At 44.5% G+C, this 22,015-nt stretch overlaps 1 protein-coding gene across 2 annotated transcripts in view; it reads right to left on the reverse strand.

Moving 5' to 3' along the window:
• Nucleotides 1-1,723: 1,723 nt before the first annotated feature.
• Nucleotides 1,724-22,015, reverse strand: part of GALNT10 (polypeptide N-acetylgalactosaminyltransferase 10) — a 96,601-nt gene continuing 76,309 nt past the window's right edge. For both annotated transcript variants that reach the window (XM_068959558.1, XM_068959559.1), the window contains exons 8-12: nt 14,461-14,568; nt 12,170-12,391; nt 11,304-11,420; nt 9,005-9,154; nt 1,724-8,228 (exon numbers count right to left, since the gene is read on the reverse strand). In XM_068959558.1, coding sequence (XP_068815659.1) covers nt 8,061-8,228; nt 9,005-9,154; nt 11,304-11,420; nt 12,170-12,391; nt 14,461-14,568 — 765 coding nt within the window. In that variant the 3' untranslated portion in view covers nt 1,724-8,060. The remainder of the gene's footprint in view (nt 8,229-9,004; nt 9,155-11,303; nt 11,421-12,169; nt 12,392-14,460; nt 14,569-22,015) is intronic.

Below are 22,015 nucleotides of genomic sequence, written 5' to 3' on the forward strand. Positions count from 1 at the left end.
ATAATCTTCCATTAGGCGCATTCCTTGCGGTTGTCTGTTGCTCCTTGGAGGAAGAGGCTTTCCACTTCCCTCACGCATGCAGGTTCTCACATATGCTATTGTCTGTATTCCCCCTCAGTTTATTTCACTGTTTTTTGGCCTGACTCCATGGAGTTAAGAAATAAGATGGATGGACCAGCAATTCCTTCCAAGGCAGAGATGCAGAGAAAGGAAAGGGCCAGTTTCACCCAGCCCTAAGCTGTGCAATAGTCGTGTGGCGCTGAACTCTCCCAAACTGCAACAAAGGGCAGTTCAGACAAGATGCATTATGGCTCAGGTGGTTTTAACCTTTTATTCTCACGGCTGTATATCTCAGCAGTAAACACAAGTTGGCTATGAGAAAAGCCTTTTGCAGTACCTTAAATCTGTGGCTGGTGACAGACTCAGGGAGACCATCCTAGGCATGGAGTCTCCTGCCCCAGGGTCCTCTCTCAGAGCGGCTCCCCTGCAGGGCTCTGGTTGTGAGAGGGCAGCAAGGCTCGTGCTCCAGCAGGGACTGCAAGGGGTCACCATACGGGCATGACAGTGTGGCAGTGTTACACGAGGGGAACAAGAGCGTCTGCAAGGTTCAGCACCGTTCCACCCCAGCCTCTCTAAAGTACTTACCCACGCGCTGTGGTGGATGATGCACCATCGTGTAAAGAAAGAGCATCACAGGCAGCAGTCCCTGCTCAGGAAATTGTTGTTTAACTTTTTAATTTGTTTAATTTTTTAATACAAACTCCTAATCACTGATTTGGGTATGAAGAAAAAAAAACAATTAAATAAATGCTTTTGTAAAGATCTTTCCTCCTCCTTCCCCTGGCTCATCTTAGGCCAAACACCTATCTTCCCCCCTTCCTAGTCTCAACTTCCTTTGCTTTTGCCGCAGGTTACGCTCAGACTATCCCAATTCCTTGGGTGAGGCAACAGCAGCACGGGAGGTCAAGGCTGTGTGTGTAACGGCCTCTGCTTCCTACTAGGTTTCCTCCTTTCCTCTGTGCTTATTACTGTTCCTGCCCTGGCATGGCTGCCAGCAGGCCACAGTCCCTCAGGGGTGTCCCCACCCTGGTGTGGGCCAGCCTTCTCAGGGACATCCCCACCCTGGTGTGGGTCCCTGCCCCAGCATGCATTGCTCATGGGCCAGAGTCCCTCAGGCCAGAAGCGCCTCCTTGTACAAACATGTCTTTAGCCACACGTCTCCTCCAGCGTCCCCTGTGCGTCTCCTTACGTATCTTCTCGTGTGCCTCCTCCCCTAGTGGCTGCTCTCTTTCTTAAATGTCTGAGCCAGGGCACTGCAGGCTCCTTTTGGGGAGCAATGGGGTGTTCCCAGTGATTTAACAGCTGGCTGGGGAAGCAGCTGTGACGGGCACATGGCAGTTCATGGCCTCGGCCAACACAGGCACCACTGCAGCCCCCAGCTACCTAAACTCGTCATGTATGCCCAACACAGCTCTCAGACATGAGCTAATTGGGCACTCATGCATGAGCACAGCAAAGCTTGCAATTGATGCCCAATGCAAAGGGCAGCAGGAAAGCACATTTCCCAAGGAGGGCAGAGGAGAGCGGCGCGTAACTCAGGAGGAAACCTATGCTGAGGAAACACCAGACAAGGGTAACTAAGCTTGTTCTTTAAGTAGCAGAGAAAAAGGAAGTCAGTCACTGGAGTAGAACAGGCAGGGACAGTCATATCTGCATACACAGCTTCAGAAAACACATTAAAAATTTATTTTAAATATATTATAAAAGGAAGTCCATTCAACTTTAAAAACACTAGGCATTCTATCAATGATTCCCGATTTATGAAAGCTACTACAGTAAAGTGCTAGAGTCCTTTACCACCCAGATATTATGTTGTTGGTCCTAATATGCACAGAAATAAATATACACCGGTTCAAAAGACACCATCCAGTTTTACAGATAAAACGCATGCAGTACAAGGAACAGACAAACTTAGACCTTATCACCAAGATCCTGGAAAATGCATTTTAAAACTAACTCCATTCATCACCCTAGAGGCTAAAGCTATTTGTTACTGTTCTCATAAGGGCTAAAATGTTTTAGTCTGTTAGCCTGATCAGTTTTTATCTTGTTTCCTTGTCCAATTTTCACATTTGCTTGCTTGCTAATTGGGACTTTTAGAACTATTAGGACTAGTTAGAACTTTTTTTCCTAGAGTTGAACTACTAGTTTGGAGACCACAAAGATCCAGTGGCTTTAAATAAAGCCTCCAAATCCCTCACATCTGCTGGAACCATTGAAGCCTTCTGGGTAATACAGAAGCATCAAGAAAGCTCAGAATAAAGTGAATAAGGGACCATACTCAGCTAGCAGAGGCAGAGCCAAAAACCAGACATAGGATTTTTATTAGGATTTCCATAATCTGTCATTGTCTAGTTTTATACACAGATCTCCAAGTTAAAGCATGACACTAAGAATAAACAATCAGAGCTGGAGGTCAGTTAGTTTCAGTTACACTTTAAATTTATATTGTGGATAAGGCAAATCTGACTGGCTAATGAGGAATGTGAAATGAATTCAATGGACATGTCAGTGATGAATGCTGCTGCAAATTTCAGGTGTCAGCTTTCCCATTCTCCACCCATTGAATCTCTCCCCTCCATTCCAACCAGGTGAAGAACTGCAGCTTGTCTTAAGATATGGACACAGCACTCACTAGGTCTGCAAATAAAACACTTCAAGGTAAATAGTACATAGGCCGGGAAATTGCAGCAGACTTGCCTTGCTTAGGGTCAAACAACAGGTCACTGGGAACTGGGAGCAGGTCTCAGTACTCCTGTCTCCCAGTCGGCTCCCCTTTTACTATATCCCGTGAAAGGCCTTTTAACGCTACCCCCCCAGACACCCCACAGACACCGAGATTAACCTAAAACTATTCACCATGTTAACAACAACAGCTTGCTACCAGTTTAAACAGCTTCCCATGCTGAATAATTCTGTTAGAATGGGAGCCACACCTGGATTTCTGCTTGTCAGATAGTGACTGGTTTAGCACCATCACGCTCCTTTGTTGTGAGTGGTTAGAAACATAGAAGGGGAATACCGACATGAAATGCAGCACCCAGAGTGGATGCAGATGCAACCTGAATCCCACGTGCTAGCAAAGCCAGCCTATATTAGGCTTCTCTGTCTATATATTGAAAGATGATTTGAAATGAAAGCTTCTCCCTTTTTACACAGCAGTTACGTGATTGTCCCATATGACTTTTAGGGGGTAGGAGAAAGAGCTAAGTGGGGTAAGCCTGCATAGCTACTATGAGGATTCTAGAATAGCTACAAGAGCACCCTGTTCTTGCAGTACTACTTGCTGGTGGTGCCTATTTGACTTTCAATATATTGATGTCTCAACACAGCAGCTTCCTGCTAGGGGAGCAGGAAAGTTTGCTGACTGAGACTTTCCTGGAAAGGAACTAGCCTTATGCATAGAAATTGCTTTCTTGCTACTTCTGTATTAGAGACTAAATCACACCTTTTAAGTGTTTCCCAGTTATGCAAGGCATTGACTTTCTGAAAGACACTTCTACTACAGATTTGATATGCCTTTGGGAATACTTCTGATTTGGATACTTAGAACAAAATGCAGAATCTTGGATGTAGGTGAAATGCATGAGCCTTCACCATGAAGTGAAACATCTAAAAGCCAACCAAGACATCCTCTGGTATAGCTTTAGTGGATATACTGTACCAAACCAAGATAAAGCTACCATAATTTCCAAGTCTTCCTATTAAGAGTGACAAAAAAGCCCAGTCATTACCGATATCAGTTTAACAGAGAAACCCAGGAGCTTCTGAAGTACTGTCTTTCAAAATTTTGCACTGAAGGTTGAACATTTAAAAAAAAAATACACACACACACACGCACGCACGCACACACACACACTGCACAAGTCAAGCTCTCTCATAACACCCTTATCCCCCTAATCCCCTCCCCTCTTCTCTCTTGTCCAGCAAGGCACTAGGAAATGGTTCAAGTTTAGGCATTTGCTGTACATTTACATGTAAAAAGGCACATCTTTATTTTAATGATGCTGTATTCCCCTTTCAGTAAGGCTCATATGTTCTTCTGCTATGGTATGGAAAAGAAAGTTAATTCCCAGGCATGGAAGAAAAGACATCTTGCACACGTAAGAGCACAAAACCTGTTACTCTGTTTCTTGGCCTTAGAGATTAGCACCCATGTAAATCAACAAGAGCTTCAAGAGCAAATCAAAGTATCATTACTGGACATAACATATCCAGGAATGCCCCTGTTGTCTGGGATTCTGATATTAAGAAGTAGCAGACTTTATGCAGCCATGGATAGAGGGGTTGCTTGAATACTTTGGGGGAAAAAAAAAAAAAAGAAAAGCATTTATTTTGCATTAGATAATCACTGGTATTTAATCTCCACTCTTGACGTGCATGCAGATGTGAAGATTTGCTTATATATTCATGCTTTAGCAATTTTGCTTACAAATAACCAAAAGTAATTGGAATAATTAACCAGATTGCCCAGCAAAGGCTCAATTAAAGATGCAGACGATGAAATATAGCTTCTATTTCTCCATCAGTGGATGGCTGGCTATATTAAGTCTTCTCATTAGTCAGCAAAGCCTCTAGGGTATTGAAAAGTATAATTGATGTAAATAAATTAATAGCTCAAAGCCCAGTGAGCCAGTCAGAACGGCACTGAATTTGTGGGGCACTTACTACACTCAGATCCCAAAGTTTGGGAAAACAGATCTGATCAACCGTACTGAGAAGAATACAGTGGGACCACTCACACCAAAGCTCCAGTTTCCACGTACTGGCGGATCAGTTGTCAAACAGGAACTGCCTCAGTATTACCTAATCTTCTGGTGCATGCTGCTAAGAGCTGTCCTTTCTCACCAAATTGACATTACTAAGAGGTAAAAGATCTGCTCATTATTGTAGTTCTCTCTGAAGCAAGCATCCAGCAAGCCAAGCAGCTAGGACTCCAAAGCCCTGTTCCCAAGGTGAGCCCAAGTACAAAGCATGCCATGCATTTTAGCAACAGAAGCTAATCCTCTCATTAGAAAACTAAGACAGCCAATGTTGCAAGCTGCAAGCAGAATGACCTGCAGTCCATTTATATACCATTTACTGACTGTGTTCCAATTATAATAAACTGGCACTGTCCATGGACAAACAGCTTCTTATTCCATAGGTGTTAAAACATACGTAAAGACATCTAGTCAGGCCATTTAGCAATCCACAGTCAGCACTACTAGACTAATGAGAGCATGAATAACTTAAGAAAAGCAACAGCCAGGCACAAAGCAAGGGAAACCGGTGTTCTCTCCCACAGGAATGAAAAGGGCTCCTAATGACAGACATGTTGTAATTACAGAGAACTTAAGATGTCAACTCCATTTGACACTGGCCTCACTTGCACAGAAATGCTGCTGCAAAACTGTCACAAAGAACACCTAGTCAAGAGACTTTTTCCTTTCTTCACTCCCAAGATGTGAGACCGCAATATATTTGCCAAACCTCAGTCTAGCTGCTATGCAGTGCCTGTGTTTCCCTTGCTCTGTGACTGCATGTGCCAGGTGAGTTGGCAGTACAGGTCAGAGATGGGCTCAGCTCAAGGCAGCAAGAGGCAGAAGTGATTTTAAGCCTAACTGGCAATCAATGCATCAGACTTGACAGCTCAAGAGGCAGCTGGTTCTGTCCTGTTCTGCTCCTAGGTTCCAAACACAGAACCGCTCAGCCTTAAGGGGGTCTGAAACATGGACAATAATCCTACAACTGGCAACATAAGAAAGGGCTTATTTCTGGACTCTACATAGCAGGGAGAATGCCTGCTTGTTTCTTGACCCTAGGCAAAAACCTCCTTGACTTCACAGGGGAGAAAGATATCCCAAAGCAGAGCTTTCATGCCCCTCCAAGGAAGGGAAGTCCATTAACCATGTTGTATCAGAGTCCCAGAGAGCTATCTTGCTCTTCCCAAGAGCGTTTCAGGCTTTCATTTCCACTGCACGCTGCCTCCTCCTGCAGCATTCTTTGCATGGGCAGCTGGACAAAGTGCAGCCAGGCAGTTGTTGGAAAAGGGCTAATTTTATCGATTTATGCAGCATCTTTGCAAAAGGCTAACTGCATGATGATTCACAGTTTTTACTAGAAAATATCACACCTATTTTCAGTACAAGACTTAAGTCTGATAAACTATTAAGTCTATTTTTGTAACAATTCATTTTAAAAAACTTTTTTTTCTTAATATGCACTCACTTCAGATGGACTTGAAGTCAATGGTCTCCTACTCATCTCTCAGTATCAGTACTTTTTTCCAGCTTCTGGGATGAGACAATTCTCATTCAGTATCTGACAGATCCTGCAGCCAAACCAGAAGGGTAAATGCCTTGCAGTGAAACCAGAAGGGTAAATGCCTTGCAGTGCTGACTGACTACACAATGGACAGAGTACTAAGATGATTAAGGGACTGGGCCATCTCTCCTATGAGGAAAGGCTGAGAGAGCTGCATCTGTTCAGCGTGGAGAAGAGAAGACTGAGTATAAGTATCTGAAGGGAAGGTGTCAGGAGGATGGGGCCAGACTCTTCTCAGTGGTGCCCAGTGACAGGACGAGAGGCAACGGGCACAAACTGAACCACAGGAAGTTCCATCAGAGGAAAACATGAGGAAAAACTTCTTTCTGTGAGGGTGACAGAGCACTGGAGCAGGTTGCCCAGAGAGGTTGTGGAGTCTCCATCCTTAGAGATGTTCAAAAGACATCTGGATAGGATGCTGGGCAACGTGCTCTAAGCGACCCTGCTTGAGCAGGGGGGTTGGACTAGATGATTTCCAGAGGTCCCTTCCGACCTCAACCATTCTGTGATTCTGTGGTACCAATGAAACTGGCCCACCAATTCCATATCTCAGCTTAAGTAAACAGATTTCCAATCACACTAAACTGTACATGCTGTGGACACTGGGAAAGAAGCAAAGATTAATAGCACATTCCCTCAAGCCTAGCAACACCATTGACCACAGAACTCATGCCTGGAATAAACTACAGACTGATGAACAAACAGATAAAGACCAATGGCTAATCTCAGCCCAGACTTATTGAGCCTGAATTAGTCTGCTCACACCAATTGCAAATTGAATTAGCCTTTACATCTCTAAAGGAAATCTGGAGATTGGCTTTATATAGTTTTAACTCTGAGAAACCCTAAAGGTGTCCATGCTAAGATGCTGCTGAATGAGAGGCAAATTTGGAACCTGATACCCAAAAGCTCTTAGTGAACCTTTAAGCACTGCCTTCGCTAATAGCCCTCTGAATTTTTCACCTTGATGATTCAACAGTGAGCAACAAACTGACTGCAAAGTGAATGGACCAGAAACCCAGATTCTTCATTGCTCATAACTACAGTGGTATCTCCAACAGTTGGCCGCACATCCTTTAGAGTGCATTCCTTTATCAGAGCTATCATTTGGAACTTAATAACACTAGATCTGTTTAAAATGTTGTTTGGTTTAGGACAAAAAAAATTACTAATTTCATTTTACATTCTGATGTCCTTTTTTTTTTTTTTTTCTTTTTTTAATATATCCATGACATTGAAGGACTGGAATCTTGATTTTACTTAGATGGACTTCGGAAAGTAAAGCACCTGTGTGTGAATGCTTCAGCAGGTGGTAAAGCAACTACAAGAAGTACTGTACTTCAAGGGTCCTTGAGAACAGAATCATTTACAACAGACCCAGATTGGGAAGTAAAACAGTAACAAAAAAAAAAAAGTCTGAATCACATTCAGGCTCCTCTAAACAGAGTTTCTGTTCCAGTCTCAACACAGAAGTGGCTCTGGAAAAGCCTTTTGAATTCCACCATCCCCAGAGGAGAAGGATGCAGCATCTTCACAATAAAGACTGGCCTGCTAGTTAACACCTTCTCCTGAGATTCTCCCTTTTACCTTCATTAACTGTTTTAAAAAAAATTATTCTTAAAAAAATTTTTGTAATCCTCCCCAGTAAAAACTATAATTTTTTTTAATATATTTATATATATATTCCCAGTCTTTTAAAGATCAAGATTTCTGTTAAATGTTTCCAAGACAGTTGAGTTTGTGTGTTCAAATATCCACTGCTGTGTTGGAGATGAAGGATTGCAGCTATTCATAAAGATCTTTCGGTCACTCTCACTGCAGTCCATACAGCTGCTGCTTACTGGATGGTAGAGGGTCTTGTCCTGCAGAAGAGAAGTTTGAAGTGAAGTTGCCAACTGGAGAAGCACAGGCATTTTAAAACCAACAGAAAGAAGCCAAAATGCCACAACAAGCCATTTTTATCACCTTCCACGTAACTGAAGAACTTGCTCCACACTTAACTGTCTGGCGCGTGTCATGCTACTACCTTCTCTCCCCAGCCCGCCCCCTTCCCCCTACCCTCCACCCTAGCAACAGTATCCAGCCCAATCCTCATATTTGACCTGGGAAGCTCAAAAGCTGTTTCTAAAGCTGGATTCTCCAGCCTAGAGGCTCATTCTGCTGAGGGCACTCCATGGCACTGTGCATACAGATTGCAAGAACTAGGACAGAGCATTTATCAAAAACTTACTCACTAGTTTAGCACATAAGCATTGCTTAGAAGGATCAATGACGCCTTATTTAACTTTGGCATAATCTTCTGGTGTTCAAAAGAAAACAATAAACATAGCACATCTGCATGCAAAAAGGTTTTGTGAGGGTGCTGCACCACCTCACTGCCACTTGTGGACTGGACTGCAAGGAGAGCGTCCTTTTACTTAGCAAGCCCTGGAGGAACAGGGCTCAGCATTTCTAACTGGAGGAACAGGGGAGCTGCCTCTTTCTAATAAAGGTTAATTGAGGACACACTGACAACAAACTGCCCACAAATACTCTTACTAAAGCCACATGAAAGAAGAATAAAACGTGTGGCGTCATTTTAAGGAAACCCAGGTGCCTACGGACAATTTGACACTTTAATACACACACACACACTCACTTTTCTGTATCTCCAGAGCTGGTTCCCCTTCATTCCATGACAGTCATAGAGGGTCACAGGGCTGCTGTGGGAAATGGCATCAAAACAAAACTTCTTGGTATGCTGAGGATCCCCAGGACGGATGTCTTCTCTCCAGCTGAAGGTGAATATCTGCCAGGATAAACAGGTACAGCAGGTACAGGGAACGGTGCTTCCACCAGCAGACTGACATTCCCTCCTTTGCCCACAGGGTGGGGATCGCTTCAGGGAAAGGACAAAACTTCCAGAGAAAAACTAATTCCACCTCTGGGGACAGGGACTGCTGACCAGGACTGACTGTATCAGCTACCCCACAGACTGCCACCCAGCATGCTAAATGAGGCTGTGCTGCTGCAAACAGCCACGCAAGTTAGCTTGGGTACTAACGGCAGCCTTGGGCGTCTCCGCAATGCAGACACACCTCACGGGTTAAGCGAGCAGCTGACCAATTACAGTGTTTCCCAGCTAGCAAAAAAGGGCGAGAGCTACAAGAGCTCTGAGTTATACTGTCAGTAAACACCCTATTCTGCACAAGCAGCCTGCAGTCACCTTGCGAGGAGTGTGTCCCTATGTCTTCTCGGACAAGAAACCAGGGGGCCCACAGCTCCCCACCCCACTCCACAGGAGTACGAGACAAGCAAACACGAGCGAAATGCTTCCTGGCGCTCTCTTCTACTGACCCTGCAATGATCTCTCACATTTTCTGATCCCTTTCTTTGTTGCAGTGAACTGAAAGGGAGGGAGTTATTGCAGAAAAGAAAAAGGGTGTTAGCTCTAGTAACTAGGCATAACCTATCAACACCTAGCAGAGTCTTGGCCTTGGTGTAAGCTGCCAGATACCAGCAGATGAGGCCTGGAATCCCCTAGGCCACAGTGTTGGAAGCTGGGAGGTCAGTGGAAGTAACACCACACGCGTGCTCTGCTCCTAGTACTCTTCGCTTGGCATCTGCTTTTGGCCACTGCCTGAGGCAGGTCTAGCTCCATCTTCAGTCCAGTGATCATGGCTTGGCTTATATGTTTTAAGCACTGTAGCACTAAATCCCAGAAGAGACAAACTTGTTTAAATGCACGTGCTGATGTTTTGCTTTCCACTTTGACAAGAACAGCATCTCTAGCAGGGTGCAAGTTTCCTCCCACGACCAGCACTAGCCAGTGCAGCGCTGTAGGGCTACCAGCCAGCACACCTCCCTCCCTCTCATTCCCTGAGGGGCAGGGGCTGCTCTGGGGGCTCCTTTCGGAGCCAGGTGGGGGAAAAGATCTCTCTTTACAAAGATCTCCTGGGGCAGTAAAAAAAGATCAGCAAAGAGCAAGGAACTAATATTTGAAGCAACACGGCCAAAAACTTTTGCAAGAAGCAGCTGCTTTGTTTCTGTCCCTTTCCTCTCTTGCAAGAGAAATTACCACAACCATTTAGGCTCAGGCTACACAAAAATCCAGAGCACATTCTCTTCCTAAATGTAAGCCAACACTAATTGTGCCTGAGTAAATTAGTTTTCATTTCTAGTTTTCATGCATCAAAATTGATAATGCAACAACCCTTTATGTCCTACTACTGAAGCCATTCCCCTGAAGAGTTATGTGTGGCTTCGTAATAGAGGCATTGTTTTCTCCATCTTTTCTCAGCTCAGCTGCTCTAGTTTAGACAAACTAATGTTTCCCTCCCTTCTGTTATAATAAAGCTGTCATTTCTGGCACCTTATATGTCAAGGGGGTGAATCTATAGCCTGACCGGCTTCGTCTCTCTCCAGCAATGGTTGGGTGTTTATAATGCATTTGCCTCCTGTCAGAAGGATGATAGTAAGTGGTTATTGAATGCACCTGCAGGTTCATTAATATGCATGATGCTCCTCTATCACTTCTTTCAGTGCAACCTTTGAAGTTAAAATTCACTTTGTTACATATTACTGCTGCCTTGTTACTGGTTTCTTTTATTATTTTGGCATATTGTTTTCTTGTGTTTTCCTTTGTTCATTCGGAGAACTTCAAAGCATGGGGGAAAAGCTCTGCACACAGTCTGCCAGGTTCCAGACCCTGCCACAAGCACAAGCCACATCCTGCTACAGAGTCAATCAAGTATAATTAGTATATGGGCTTTGGGGTGCCCAGCACCCCCTGTTCATCTGGCAGAGCCCTGCACCTTGCTCCCTTGAGAAGTGACGGCCGTTGCAGCACTATTATCATGCTCCAGCTGGATTTAAAAGACAGACACTTGTTTCTTCATGTAACCTTCTCCTTCCCAAAGTTTGTTTAGGAGCAGATGGGTTATCAGAGGGACTATTACCTGCACATTGTTCCATGCTGCCTCTCCTCTGTCCTTCACACAGCTTTCCAGCCTCAGTGGGGATCCCAGGGCTCCGTGCTTAGTATCCACACACAATCCAGTTCCTACATTGCGTATCTGAAACAGTAAAGTAGTCATTAAATCTCCTAACTCTTACCAAGTTACAGCCAACAGGAAAGAAGGCTTAAGCTGCTTCAAACAGTGGCAGTATTTGTATGAAGACAGGCTTAAGATTTCTCACTTAACTATACAACTGAGCTGGCAGACTGCAGCTGAAAGGAAAGCACTGGAACTCAAAATGGGACCCATTTCAAGCCATACAATAACCTGCAAGACACAGCAAACCATCAGTTAGAGGAGTGCAGAGCCCACTGTTTTGCTGTGTTTAACAGTCCAAGCCTTGTGATTCTTCTCTGTAAGTACAGCTGACTTTCAAAGCCAGGTATGGCTTTCCTGGCTTACAGATAGGAAAGTTAAGGAGCAGAGTAGCTCAAAACAGTTGTGTAGCCCTTTGAAGATATACAATTTCTATTATTGCTCAGCTGCCTCCTAATCCTCGTCCTTCCTGTGGAGTCTTTTGCCTTCTACTAAATACACAATGTGCCAAACAAGCCAAGTTTCTCCTTGCAGCTGTGCACAAACAGCAACTGCTGCATAAACAGTTGCAACTGCTGTTGCCCTCTGAGCAGGCCAACATAACGCCATCGGAATTCTGGTCTTCAAAACACACCAAGCAGGATCTTTAAAAACACCCACATGCCACCGTACTCACAGCAAACGGGCACAGAGGTAATGCTGGTTTAACAAACGAAACTGCAGCCTGTTTGCCCACTGCAGATTTCAGAGCATGAACTTGCTGAGCTTACCTCTCCCCAAGCAGCTGCTGGAGGCTCCACTGGTGGGTAAAACTTTGGCAAGTCCCACGCGACCTCATTCATGAACCATTTGAAGGTCTTGCAGTTGAGGTTGTTGCGAAGTTCCTTCTGAGCTGCCACATCCCCTGCAGAAAGATGCCGGTACTCTGGTCTACGCTGGTATATGTACTCCGCGTATTCGTCCATCCACACTTCGGCCACACGCTTCAAGTTCTGTGTGGGTAACGGCCATGTGTGTGAAAATGAGAGGGGGGAAATTACATGAGAACTCTGCACAAGCTGTTGACATCAGCATTCAGAACAGCTCTCTTGTGGTTTTGCTCAGAAAGGATTTTCTTTCATATCCACTCTCTCTCCAGCTTTAGGACTAAGATTATTTTTATTATTCTCTAGTTCCAAGGGACTTGGAAAGATATTTTCAGTTGAGGTCAGAACAGAATTCTGACACCTTGCCATTATATCTAGTTCCTCGTGGCCAAGAAAACAACAGTAGTCAAAAGTTTTTTTTTTTTCTTTTTTCCAAAAAGTAGATGACAGTGATGCTGGTAAATACCACTGAACATTCAAAGGTCCTGACAAAACACTTTCCTTAAGTCCTTCCTACCGCATCTTTTATATCCCTCTGCAAGCGGGATTTGCAGTCCCCCATTCTGGAAAGCATAAGTTCACAACATTCTCTCCTGCCACTATTTTTCTACTTCCTTGTGCAAAAAACAATTTAAGAAAAACTCAGAGATACAGTAGGAATGTACATCTTTCAGATGATGACCTTTCAAAACAGAAGCAATGGATTTACTTCCAGTCAGCAGTGTATTTCACATTGCTTTAGATTAAAATATACCCTTAAAATCATGCTTTTCATATGAATACTAACTCAAGCTTTGTACTGGCTCTGCAAGGAGACTTCTGTCTCTTCTTTTGGGAGAAACAGACATAACTGCACACAGGGAATGCAAGCATCACTGCAATCCTAAAGCAGTATTTTAATCCATGTTGCAATTCCAAGTCAGCACTGAGCACCACCCTCTCGAGGTATACGCCCTGCTGCTTGACACAACACATTCAGGAGACCTTCAGACTTTGGACTTCTTTTCTGGTAATGTCAGGTTCATTCTTGGTGCCACAACACACTAATGTGACATGCAGTCACGACTTCAGTCACCCAGCAGTGCTGTCCACCTCTCCAAGGCCATTCACCACCAAAAAGACTAGCATGTTAAGAACAAGTAGCACGTTGACACTGCCTCAAACACAACCTACGCAAAGCAAGACCAGGCGTTCATCTCAAGCTGCCTTTACGATCTCGGATGCCAGGAAACAGCCTTCCTTGCACCTGCCCCCATCCTCTTCCAGCGCTGTGGGAAAATGCAAGACTCAAACGCTTGATCAAAAGAAATACAGCTCCTTCCTGAAGAGGAGGCACAGACAGGACAGCGTCCATCCCTCTGACAGGTCGTTGCTGGGCAGAGGAATAAAATTCAGATCTATAACTAGGGTGAAGCTATTAAACTGAGAAATTTTGTAATGCTATGCAAGCCATAAGACTACAAGAACAGCAAGGTCTCTTTGTGAAGTTTTTAGTTTTGCAGCCTCCCTGTGCGTATGATTTTTTTCCTCCCACCAGAGGGCAATGTAAACCCTTCTCAATTTGGAAATTAACTGGAGAAAGCTAGTGCATGATAAGCAAGGGCTTCCTTCTCTTTGGGCTACACTAAATTAAGAAATAAGATGGCACAGAAATTTCTATCATGGAGAATTACAGCGCGCTCATCCAGTGGACTGTGACACTTGAAGCTGAGAGGTATTTCAATCACCAAAACACAATCACCATGCTGCAGCCTGCTGCTCATACACAGCTATAAAATTTCAACTATCACACAAATACAGTCCTATCTTGTTTTTATTGGAGATTCCACAGTCAATGCCTGATCACAAAGTCCCATCCTGACAATTTGCAATGGCTGGTGTCTTGAGCATGGCAGCTGCCTGCACAAGAGACTGCAGTTCTCCTAGGCTCACCTCCCTTTATGCTAGACATCCGCCTCTGCTAAAACTGCTCAGTTTGCCCATTGCACAGCTACAGCTGTATATACTACAACGCCTAACTCTGCCTCCCATTGTGGGGTGACAGGAGAAAACTGCACGGTCATGCAGATGTAAGATGTGTCATAGCTTAAGAGACAGAGAAAACGGAAGAGAGCTTTGCTTTGCAGAGCCTTCTATGAGGCTGGCACCCGATCATGCACAGGAGGAGGAGGAACAGGAACATCACTGCCACTTACTCTTGCCAGGCTGACTCCTGTTGGAACTTTGTATGGAACATATTTTCTGTAGATATGGCCCACCCTAGAGCAAGGGATGTCCTCCATGCGACCCCCACACATCCATACCTGTGGAACAGCAGAGAGAGATTCACTCTTGGTTACGTGGAGGAAAAAAAGGAGAAAAAAAAAAAAGGCTTTCAAGACATGAAAAAGCTTAATCCAGATTTTTTACTTCAAAGTATGTTCTTTCCCAAATATCCTTCCCCCCTTCCATTAGTCTCAAATCCTCTAACTAGCTGCTCAGAACCATGCAAGCCTTGATTTAGCACAAATGCTATGAAGCCCAGTGGCTAAACAGTTTAATTTCGCATTCTTCAGAGAAAAGAAAAGAAACAAAATCCAAGCACCCAGAGAACAGCACGCAGCACACTTTTTAAATGAACACACGTTATTACAGCAATGGTAACCATAATGATTAAACTGGACTGCCATATAAGATCTTAGGCCTAGGTTATATAACAGTTCTGTAGAAGGGAGGCCACCTCTGCAGCGCAGGCCACGTGTTACACAGAACACTCCAGGAAACTCAAGAGGCTGCTTAAGTGCCAAAACAGCAAACACTGCTACTTTTTTCCTGTGGTTATCACTGCAAAGTCTGGGATATCGCTAATATGGTTTTACTGCTGACACGTACTTACTGTTTTTGCAACCTTACAATTAAGTAGAAATCCCTGCCTGGTGAAAACAGCTTTAAAAAAAGCCCTTGGAAAGTCACCGGAACACACTGCGGGTTGAAGAATGCTACTGTGATGCTTGATGAATGCCTTGATTAGGTCAGGAAGGTTTTTTCCCCCCTATCTGGAATGACTTCACTCTATGGCAACATCCTGCAACAACTTTCTTTTATTCCTTATTTATAGCATGGATGTAACCTTTTTGTTCAAGGAAGTTAAGTCAAAGGACGTGTTTTCTCAACCAGCTAATCTATTTTGATAGCTTTAAGACATACTTCCATATGTACTCCCCGGAGATACCTAAGCGATAATTAACGACAAAGTATCCTTCGCTATGCAAAACAACACCTTCTGAATTCTGGAAGCACGACACTGTCGTGCCCTTCATTTTGTCCCTACATCTTATGTTAATGCCCCTAAAGCAGCAGTATGAAAGGGGCCGCTGGTGCTGCAAGCTGATGCGGTATTCTCGATATCTCCATTCAGTGTGGCTAATTTGAGCCACTGCAGTTCACTGTACAATGAGCTTAGTCAACAGCTTCACACACAGTAGGCAATTCCATTAATATTCTGTGGTGACAATATTAAATACTTAGCTAGGAAGAGAAATATTTGGCCAAAGCTGCTGCATAATTATTAGCTCTGACACTAAAGTCCTCTGGAGTTTCAGCTCTGTCTACTGGCCCTAATAATTACAGTCATTTGCTGACTGTGTATAACTTAATGGAGGTTGGTTACTCTCAGTTAGCGGAATATTTGTCACAGGCAACTTCCATAGTTCAGGGTACTTAATTACCTGTCGTTATAGTAAGAAAGACAAGAAGAAAGTTGACAAACACTCTGACAGAATTTCATTCCTTTTGTCCTTGCTGCGTCTTAACAAGCTGCTACAGAAGAGGCAAAGATGCAAAAGGACAGACTTGCACTCAACTTACGTGAAGTTTCCAGTTATATCAGAAATAATTCTTACTCTGTGGTGGCTGTGATTTATTACACAGGGCCACAATACAATTTCTCAGCTAGGACATTAACAGGTAGACTGAGAAACATGAATTTGGGGATGTTTTGCATTTCCATTACACAAATGGTTTGTGCAAGGCTTTAAGAGCTGCAACAGATCTGCCTGGCTTTTTTTTTTCTTTTTTTTTTTTGCGATAAGCTGCAAGTTGCAAAAGGTACAGAACTTGGAAAGCATAAAAAACTGCAGAAACAGCTGGAGAAGTTTCGAGCTTAGTTGCACAGACACACTAGCTTGGGAGAGCTGCAGAGCATCTGCGCTAGCAGTGGCTGCAGTTCAAGGCTCAAGGATGCTTCAAGGGCCAAGAAATGATGCTGCCTCTTGCCTCGCTCCAGGCAGCTAAACCAGCAGTGTCCTCTTCGATGGGGCATTAACACTGCATGGAGGTCAGAGGAGCAGAGACAGAGGTGAAGATCTCGAATCAAGTTTACCTCTCCTTATTTTCCGTGGACTTATTGCCCCATCTCATTTACTCTGCGTACACACAAGAGGAAGGAAAAAAGAAGCAGGAGAGCAGAATATACAAGCATCAGCAGACCCCTTCCTTTCTTGCCCACAAGAGAACCATCGCACCCAAGACCCCTCTGAAAATACAGCTGCGGTAGGTTCCCCTAAACAGAGACCAAGACACAGGCCTGTCCTGTGCGATCATGAACACAACTGCCTCAACAACCAACATTTTTACACTGTGCACTGAACCTAGCATCACTAGTGTCCTATTAGTTCAAAGGTGACTGCAGTTTAGCATGACAAAAGCCTGAATTACAACACCAGCAGCTTGTTACCCTAGCGTTGAACCTCACTGCCTGCCTACCCGCTTCCTTACCTACCCTCGATCTCTAAGGTAAGGCTTCCAGCCAGGCTTTCCTGCATGCGCGTCCCCCCAGAAGACACGGCTTCCCTAAGTAACATGAGAAATTCACCCCTACAGTCCACGCGCAGACAGAGGGGAGAGCACTGTCCTAGCATTGTGGGTTTCTGTCTCATGAAGCAATACAGACAGCACATACCCGATGTGCGGGTATCGGAGATGAACGGGGCAGGGGAAGCTAGACAGAGCTGAGGATGTGCTGGGCCAAGAGCTCCTAGCAGCTGGCATTAGAAGACTCTAGGCGCAGAGGAAGATGTTACATAAACAAATGTAATGAAATAAGAAAAGCTACTTAACCGAGTTACCAAACACATACAATCTAAGATCAATTTTACATGCTCTCTCTCTAACCATACTTGAAAATATTTACTCTCCAGTGGTGCTGCAATTACAGTGCTGCATGGAAGCAAGGGTAAGCTTGCAAACCCCACATGACCTTTCAATGTACTCTGCCAACTCAGTGCCTTTTTAATATTCTCTCATGCTGCAAGTGACAGCGTGGCACTTGCAGTACAAATCTAATTTTAAAAGCATGCTTTCCATTCATTCATTGCTGCTTTGATTTACATTATTAGTGAGCGGTGACAGAACTCATTACAACTTCCATAAAGACAATTACCAGTCCTTACCTATTACACTGGAAGAGGGAGGAGAGAGGAAGAGTGTGAGGCGCATCAGTAAGACAGAGCTAAAAAGCATCAGAAAGTTAAAGGTTGGGGGAACCACAACCAACGGTCTGTCAAGGAATAACTGCAAAGGAAGGCAACCCAAAACAGCCGCGTGCTGACTGAGAGGACGCGTCCAGTCAGTTAGCACTATTTGGTTGCTTTTAAACAAGGGTACAGTTCACCGGCATGAAACATCACCACCGACACTGCTGAAAATACAGCACCGTCAAACAGCTGAAACAGCTCTGGTCTGTGGGGCAGCACCTCGTGTTTTCACAGCGACACCGTCACTTACTGCGTTCGCCTTTGGCCAGCGGAGCTGCTTTCGTTGTTGTTGTTTTATAATAGAGTGAGAAGGCACCTTATCTCCCTGGTTGATGTGACAGTAAACATCAGCGCCTGCACGCGACACACTTAATTTCAAACAGCCATTTATTAGAACACCCTCCCGAACAAGAGCGAGAGCCGGTCAGGCAGGCAGGCTTTTTACAGCGATCTAATCAGATCTTATTAGGAGGCAACAGGAAATTTCTCTTTCTCCTCGGGCACAATTGTACCATTCTGCGTTTTGAGGGAGGAACCTAGCAGCTGACACGTCTGCTGGAACCAGCAGAAACCCAGGCCACGCTAAAGCCAACGGGAATGCTGCAGCAGACTTTTGTAAGGCCCCAGTCGCACGCTAATCATAAGGGTATATACAGAGCAAGAGGCGTAAAATAACAATACAGGTGATGATATTACCATCTCCTCAGTGGCCTGGAGAGCTATAACTCCATATTCATAAAGTGACTCAACAGCCCACAACCGAGCTAGTGCGCTGTGAAAGCACAAGCTGATATACCACCTATTGTCTACACGGGAACGCTACGCTGCCCCAGTTCCCCTTCTGCCATTTCAGAGAACAATGTCACGTGAGGCAGCCAAACCTCTCCTCTCAAACACACAATACAATAGTGCAGTTAGTGTGTGAACACAAATTATCTGGTTACACAAGGTTTATGGTTTCCACAGGCTGCACCATGATGAGCCAATGCTTCTGTGGGGGAGCGGGGGGGAACCAAAAAACAAGAACAAAAGAATGAGTTAAGCCTGGAAAAAGAGAGCTACTTCTGCAGGCCACAACAAATATAAAGATCATGGGATGGACCAGTGAAGAGAAGCCAGCTGGGCTGAGCACCCACTGGAAGGTGAGAAGGAAAGGACACTGGATAAGCGTAGGGGGTTCTCTGCCTAACAGGGCAGCAGAGGGGATGAAAACAAGGACAAACAGCAATTCAGGAAAATCTTAATCCTCTGAACTGTGAGCATCAGCTGCTTTTGCAGCTGGAACTTACCGCTCGGTAAAGGATTAAGGTAGCTAAAAAGGCACTAGGACCTGTGTGTTTGCCCAACGCCTTCTCTTGCACAACATACACTGGCACGGCACCTCCTTACTGTCTGGAGCGTTTTACAGTAACGACAGCACTTTCCAATAAAGTGGGGGGAATCTCCCTACGTTTCAGGGGGGTTTCCATCTTCCTGCTGGTGCTTGGTAGGAGGCTATCATGAAACCTGACCCACGCACACAGGGTGAACTCAGAACAAAAACTCAAGTCAACAGTCTGAAGCTGATCTCCGCATCAACAGGAAAGGAAGGCAAAAAGAAGCCACCCTGTACTGCAGCTGAGAGCCTTAGAATTAAGCAGCATGTGCTGGCTTTAAAAAGTGGCAGCATGCCCAGCCTGTTTCATTGTGGGCAAACGTGAGCTGCTGGAAAGCGGTTCGAATATGTGCCTAGAATAAGCAGTGAAGGCTCACAATCAGCACCAACTTCAGCATTACAACTAGAAACGCTGTCAGAAGAGACCCCTTGGCAGCAGCACCCTAACTATGCACCTGCCAGAGGCCAGCAGCAAAGGGTGAATCAGAAACGTGCCGCTGACACGAGGCAGAGGCAACGCATGCATTAGATATGCTAGCAGAAGCTGTGCAACACTTGGATTTGCAGGAGAATGCACAACCTGCTTTATGCTGTGGAAACTGGGAGAAAATCCCTATTGATGCTTTGGAGAAAGGATCTGGAAAAATGCAATGACCTGTGATCACCAGAGTAAGTGCAGTGGACATTTTCCTTTGCTGAAGCAAGGACAGAAGACCACAAGCGCTGCTTATTTCTCTTTTGCCTCCTTTTAATCATTATTTTCAGGGCAACTCTCAAAATTGCATGTCTGCACCAACCCTTTTGAATTTTATAAAGGTTTTGGAATTTCTATTTAAACCAAACATTTCTAAAACTGAAATGGTATATCACCTCCTGAGGGATATTCCAGATTCCCATTTTTTGCTCTTGAAGTACAACATACAATTAAAGGATGGAGAACCACATCCCTCAAGGTCTGATGCGCAAGGTACACCTACGCCTATACAAGTCAGAGCCACCACTTTTTCTTCTTGCTTCCCCATACCCCGAAAAGTCAGAAATAAGTTATTTACGGGAGAGAAAGGTGAGGCAGTTTAGTGAGGATTATGTAAACAGAGAAGAATGGGAGCCAAAAAAAACCTGGAAAACAGGCAATATGATAGCAGGTGAAAATGAGCATAGAAAAGTGGTGTACCAAGTGGCATTTGCAGAAAGGAACAATTTAAATCCCTTCTATATACTGCCCTGAATTAAACAGGTTCATCTCAGAAAGAGAATGAAGTGGTTACGTAGGCAGCACAGTACAGGTATTTTCTGAGTATGCAGTAGCATCAGAAAAGCAGAGCTACCAAGTTGTGTTTAAAAGAGGAAAGACACATTGTCCCTCCCCTTGGGTGAAGTGTCCAGTTTTGTTCACATCTTTGCGGAAAGATGCAAAAGACTGAGAAAAGCCACAGAAGAAAAGAGACATGAAAGTGACTCCAAAAGAACAAAAGCCGCCTAAAAAATCCACTGAACAGAGAAACTAGGTCTGCTGAGTTAGGGGGCACCAGAAAAGAAAGGTAACAAGTGCCACAGAGAAAGAGTTGTGCATGCTTATTTAGCCCTCCTCCAAAACACAAAGAAGAATACAACCACTGAGCAGTCTACACAGCCACCAGGAACAGACTGTGTTTCTGCTACAAAGACCTAAATGGTTAAACATATGACAGAAATAAAGATACTACCTCCTTCTCCACAGGAGGACAAATGTTTCAGTCGTTTGGGGTTAAATCCCTCAGTTTGCTGAAAGTCCCAATCTTTCTACTCAACATTTTGTGGGGAAGGAGGCATCCAGGAAGGCTGCAGCGACAGACAACCTAACCTTCCCTCAGCAACTTCTCATGAGACAGAACTCGATGCATCTGGCTAGATAGCGCCTCAAAAGAGCGGGCTGTCTGTTTAAAGAGATGACCTTGCTGCGTCCAGCAATATCTGCTCTATAAGCAATACCTGACAGCATCTCTACCTTGCAGCAGAGCACAAAGAGACACCACAGTTAGGACCAGAATTAAGATCCAAAAAAGCTTCAGTGCTGTGGAGCCACTTCTCAGCTAATTAGCCCTGTTAAGAAGCAAGCCTAATTTTTTTCAAATGAAACAGCAAACTAACATGACTGCACTTCTTTCAGGATCTGAGCCAGCATCTCTGCAGGGCACTGGGTTGCTTTGCATAGGATAAATCAGCTGACAGCTAACTCCAGCGTCTTTAACTCCAGGTACTGCACTGCACTGGGTAGACAAAGTCAGAAAAAAGGAAAATTCTTCTGTGTCTTTACCTTTCCTAATCTATTATCAATTTAAAAACAGTTCCCTCACTTTTGATAGGCGCTGGTGTTTTCCCTCTTGCAGAGAGGCAGATAATTTTTGTATTGTCTGACAGTTAATTGCTCATTAACGAGCCTTACTGCTCTGAGATCTCTTAGTCAATATGTTTCCATTAATGTAAAGCAGTTGAGGAAAATGAAATATTACAGACTTTTTGCTAGAGAGGAGTTGAAATTGCAATACAGTTGTGTCTTGGCCAGGGTCAAGCCTTCTCTTGCTAGGGTATTCCCTCCTCTCTGTCTGTAGGAGTCCCCTTGTTTACCCTCCTCTTCCGTCTCATCCCATGCCTAGAGCACCAGTCCGAGGTTAATGGTCTCACAGCTCCACAGGTCACAGGCTGTGGATCTGCAGCTGGGCTTCCTCGCCTTATAGTGCTAACAACCCGCCTGTACTGCTCTATGAAGCAACAGCGCAAGTGGTTTTAGGGCCATGCAGACAGAACAGATCCTGCTTGCAGCCCTGAAATCAGAGGCACAAGAGACACTTCAGACGAAGACATAGGGAGGTGTAATGCCCA

The sequence above is a fragment of the Struthio camelus genome, chromosome 13 (genome assembly GCF_040807025.1).
Source record: "Struthio camelus isolate bStrCam1 chromosome 13, bStrCam1.hap1, whole genome shotgun sequence".
NCBI lineage: Eukaryota > Metazoa > Chordata > Aves > Struthioniformes > Struthionidae > Struthio > Struthio camelus.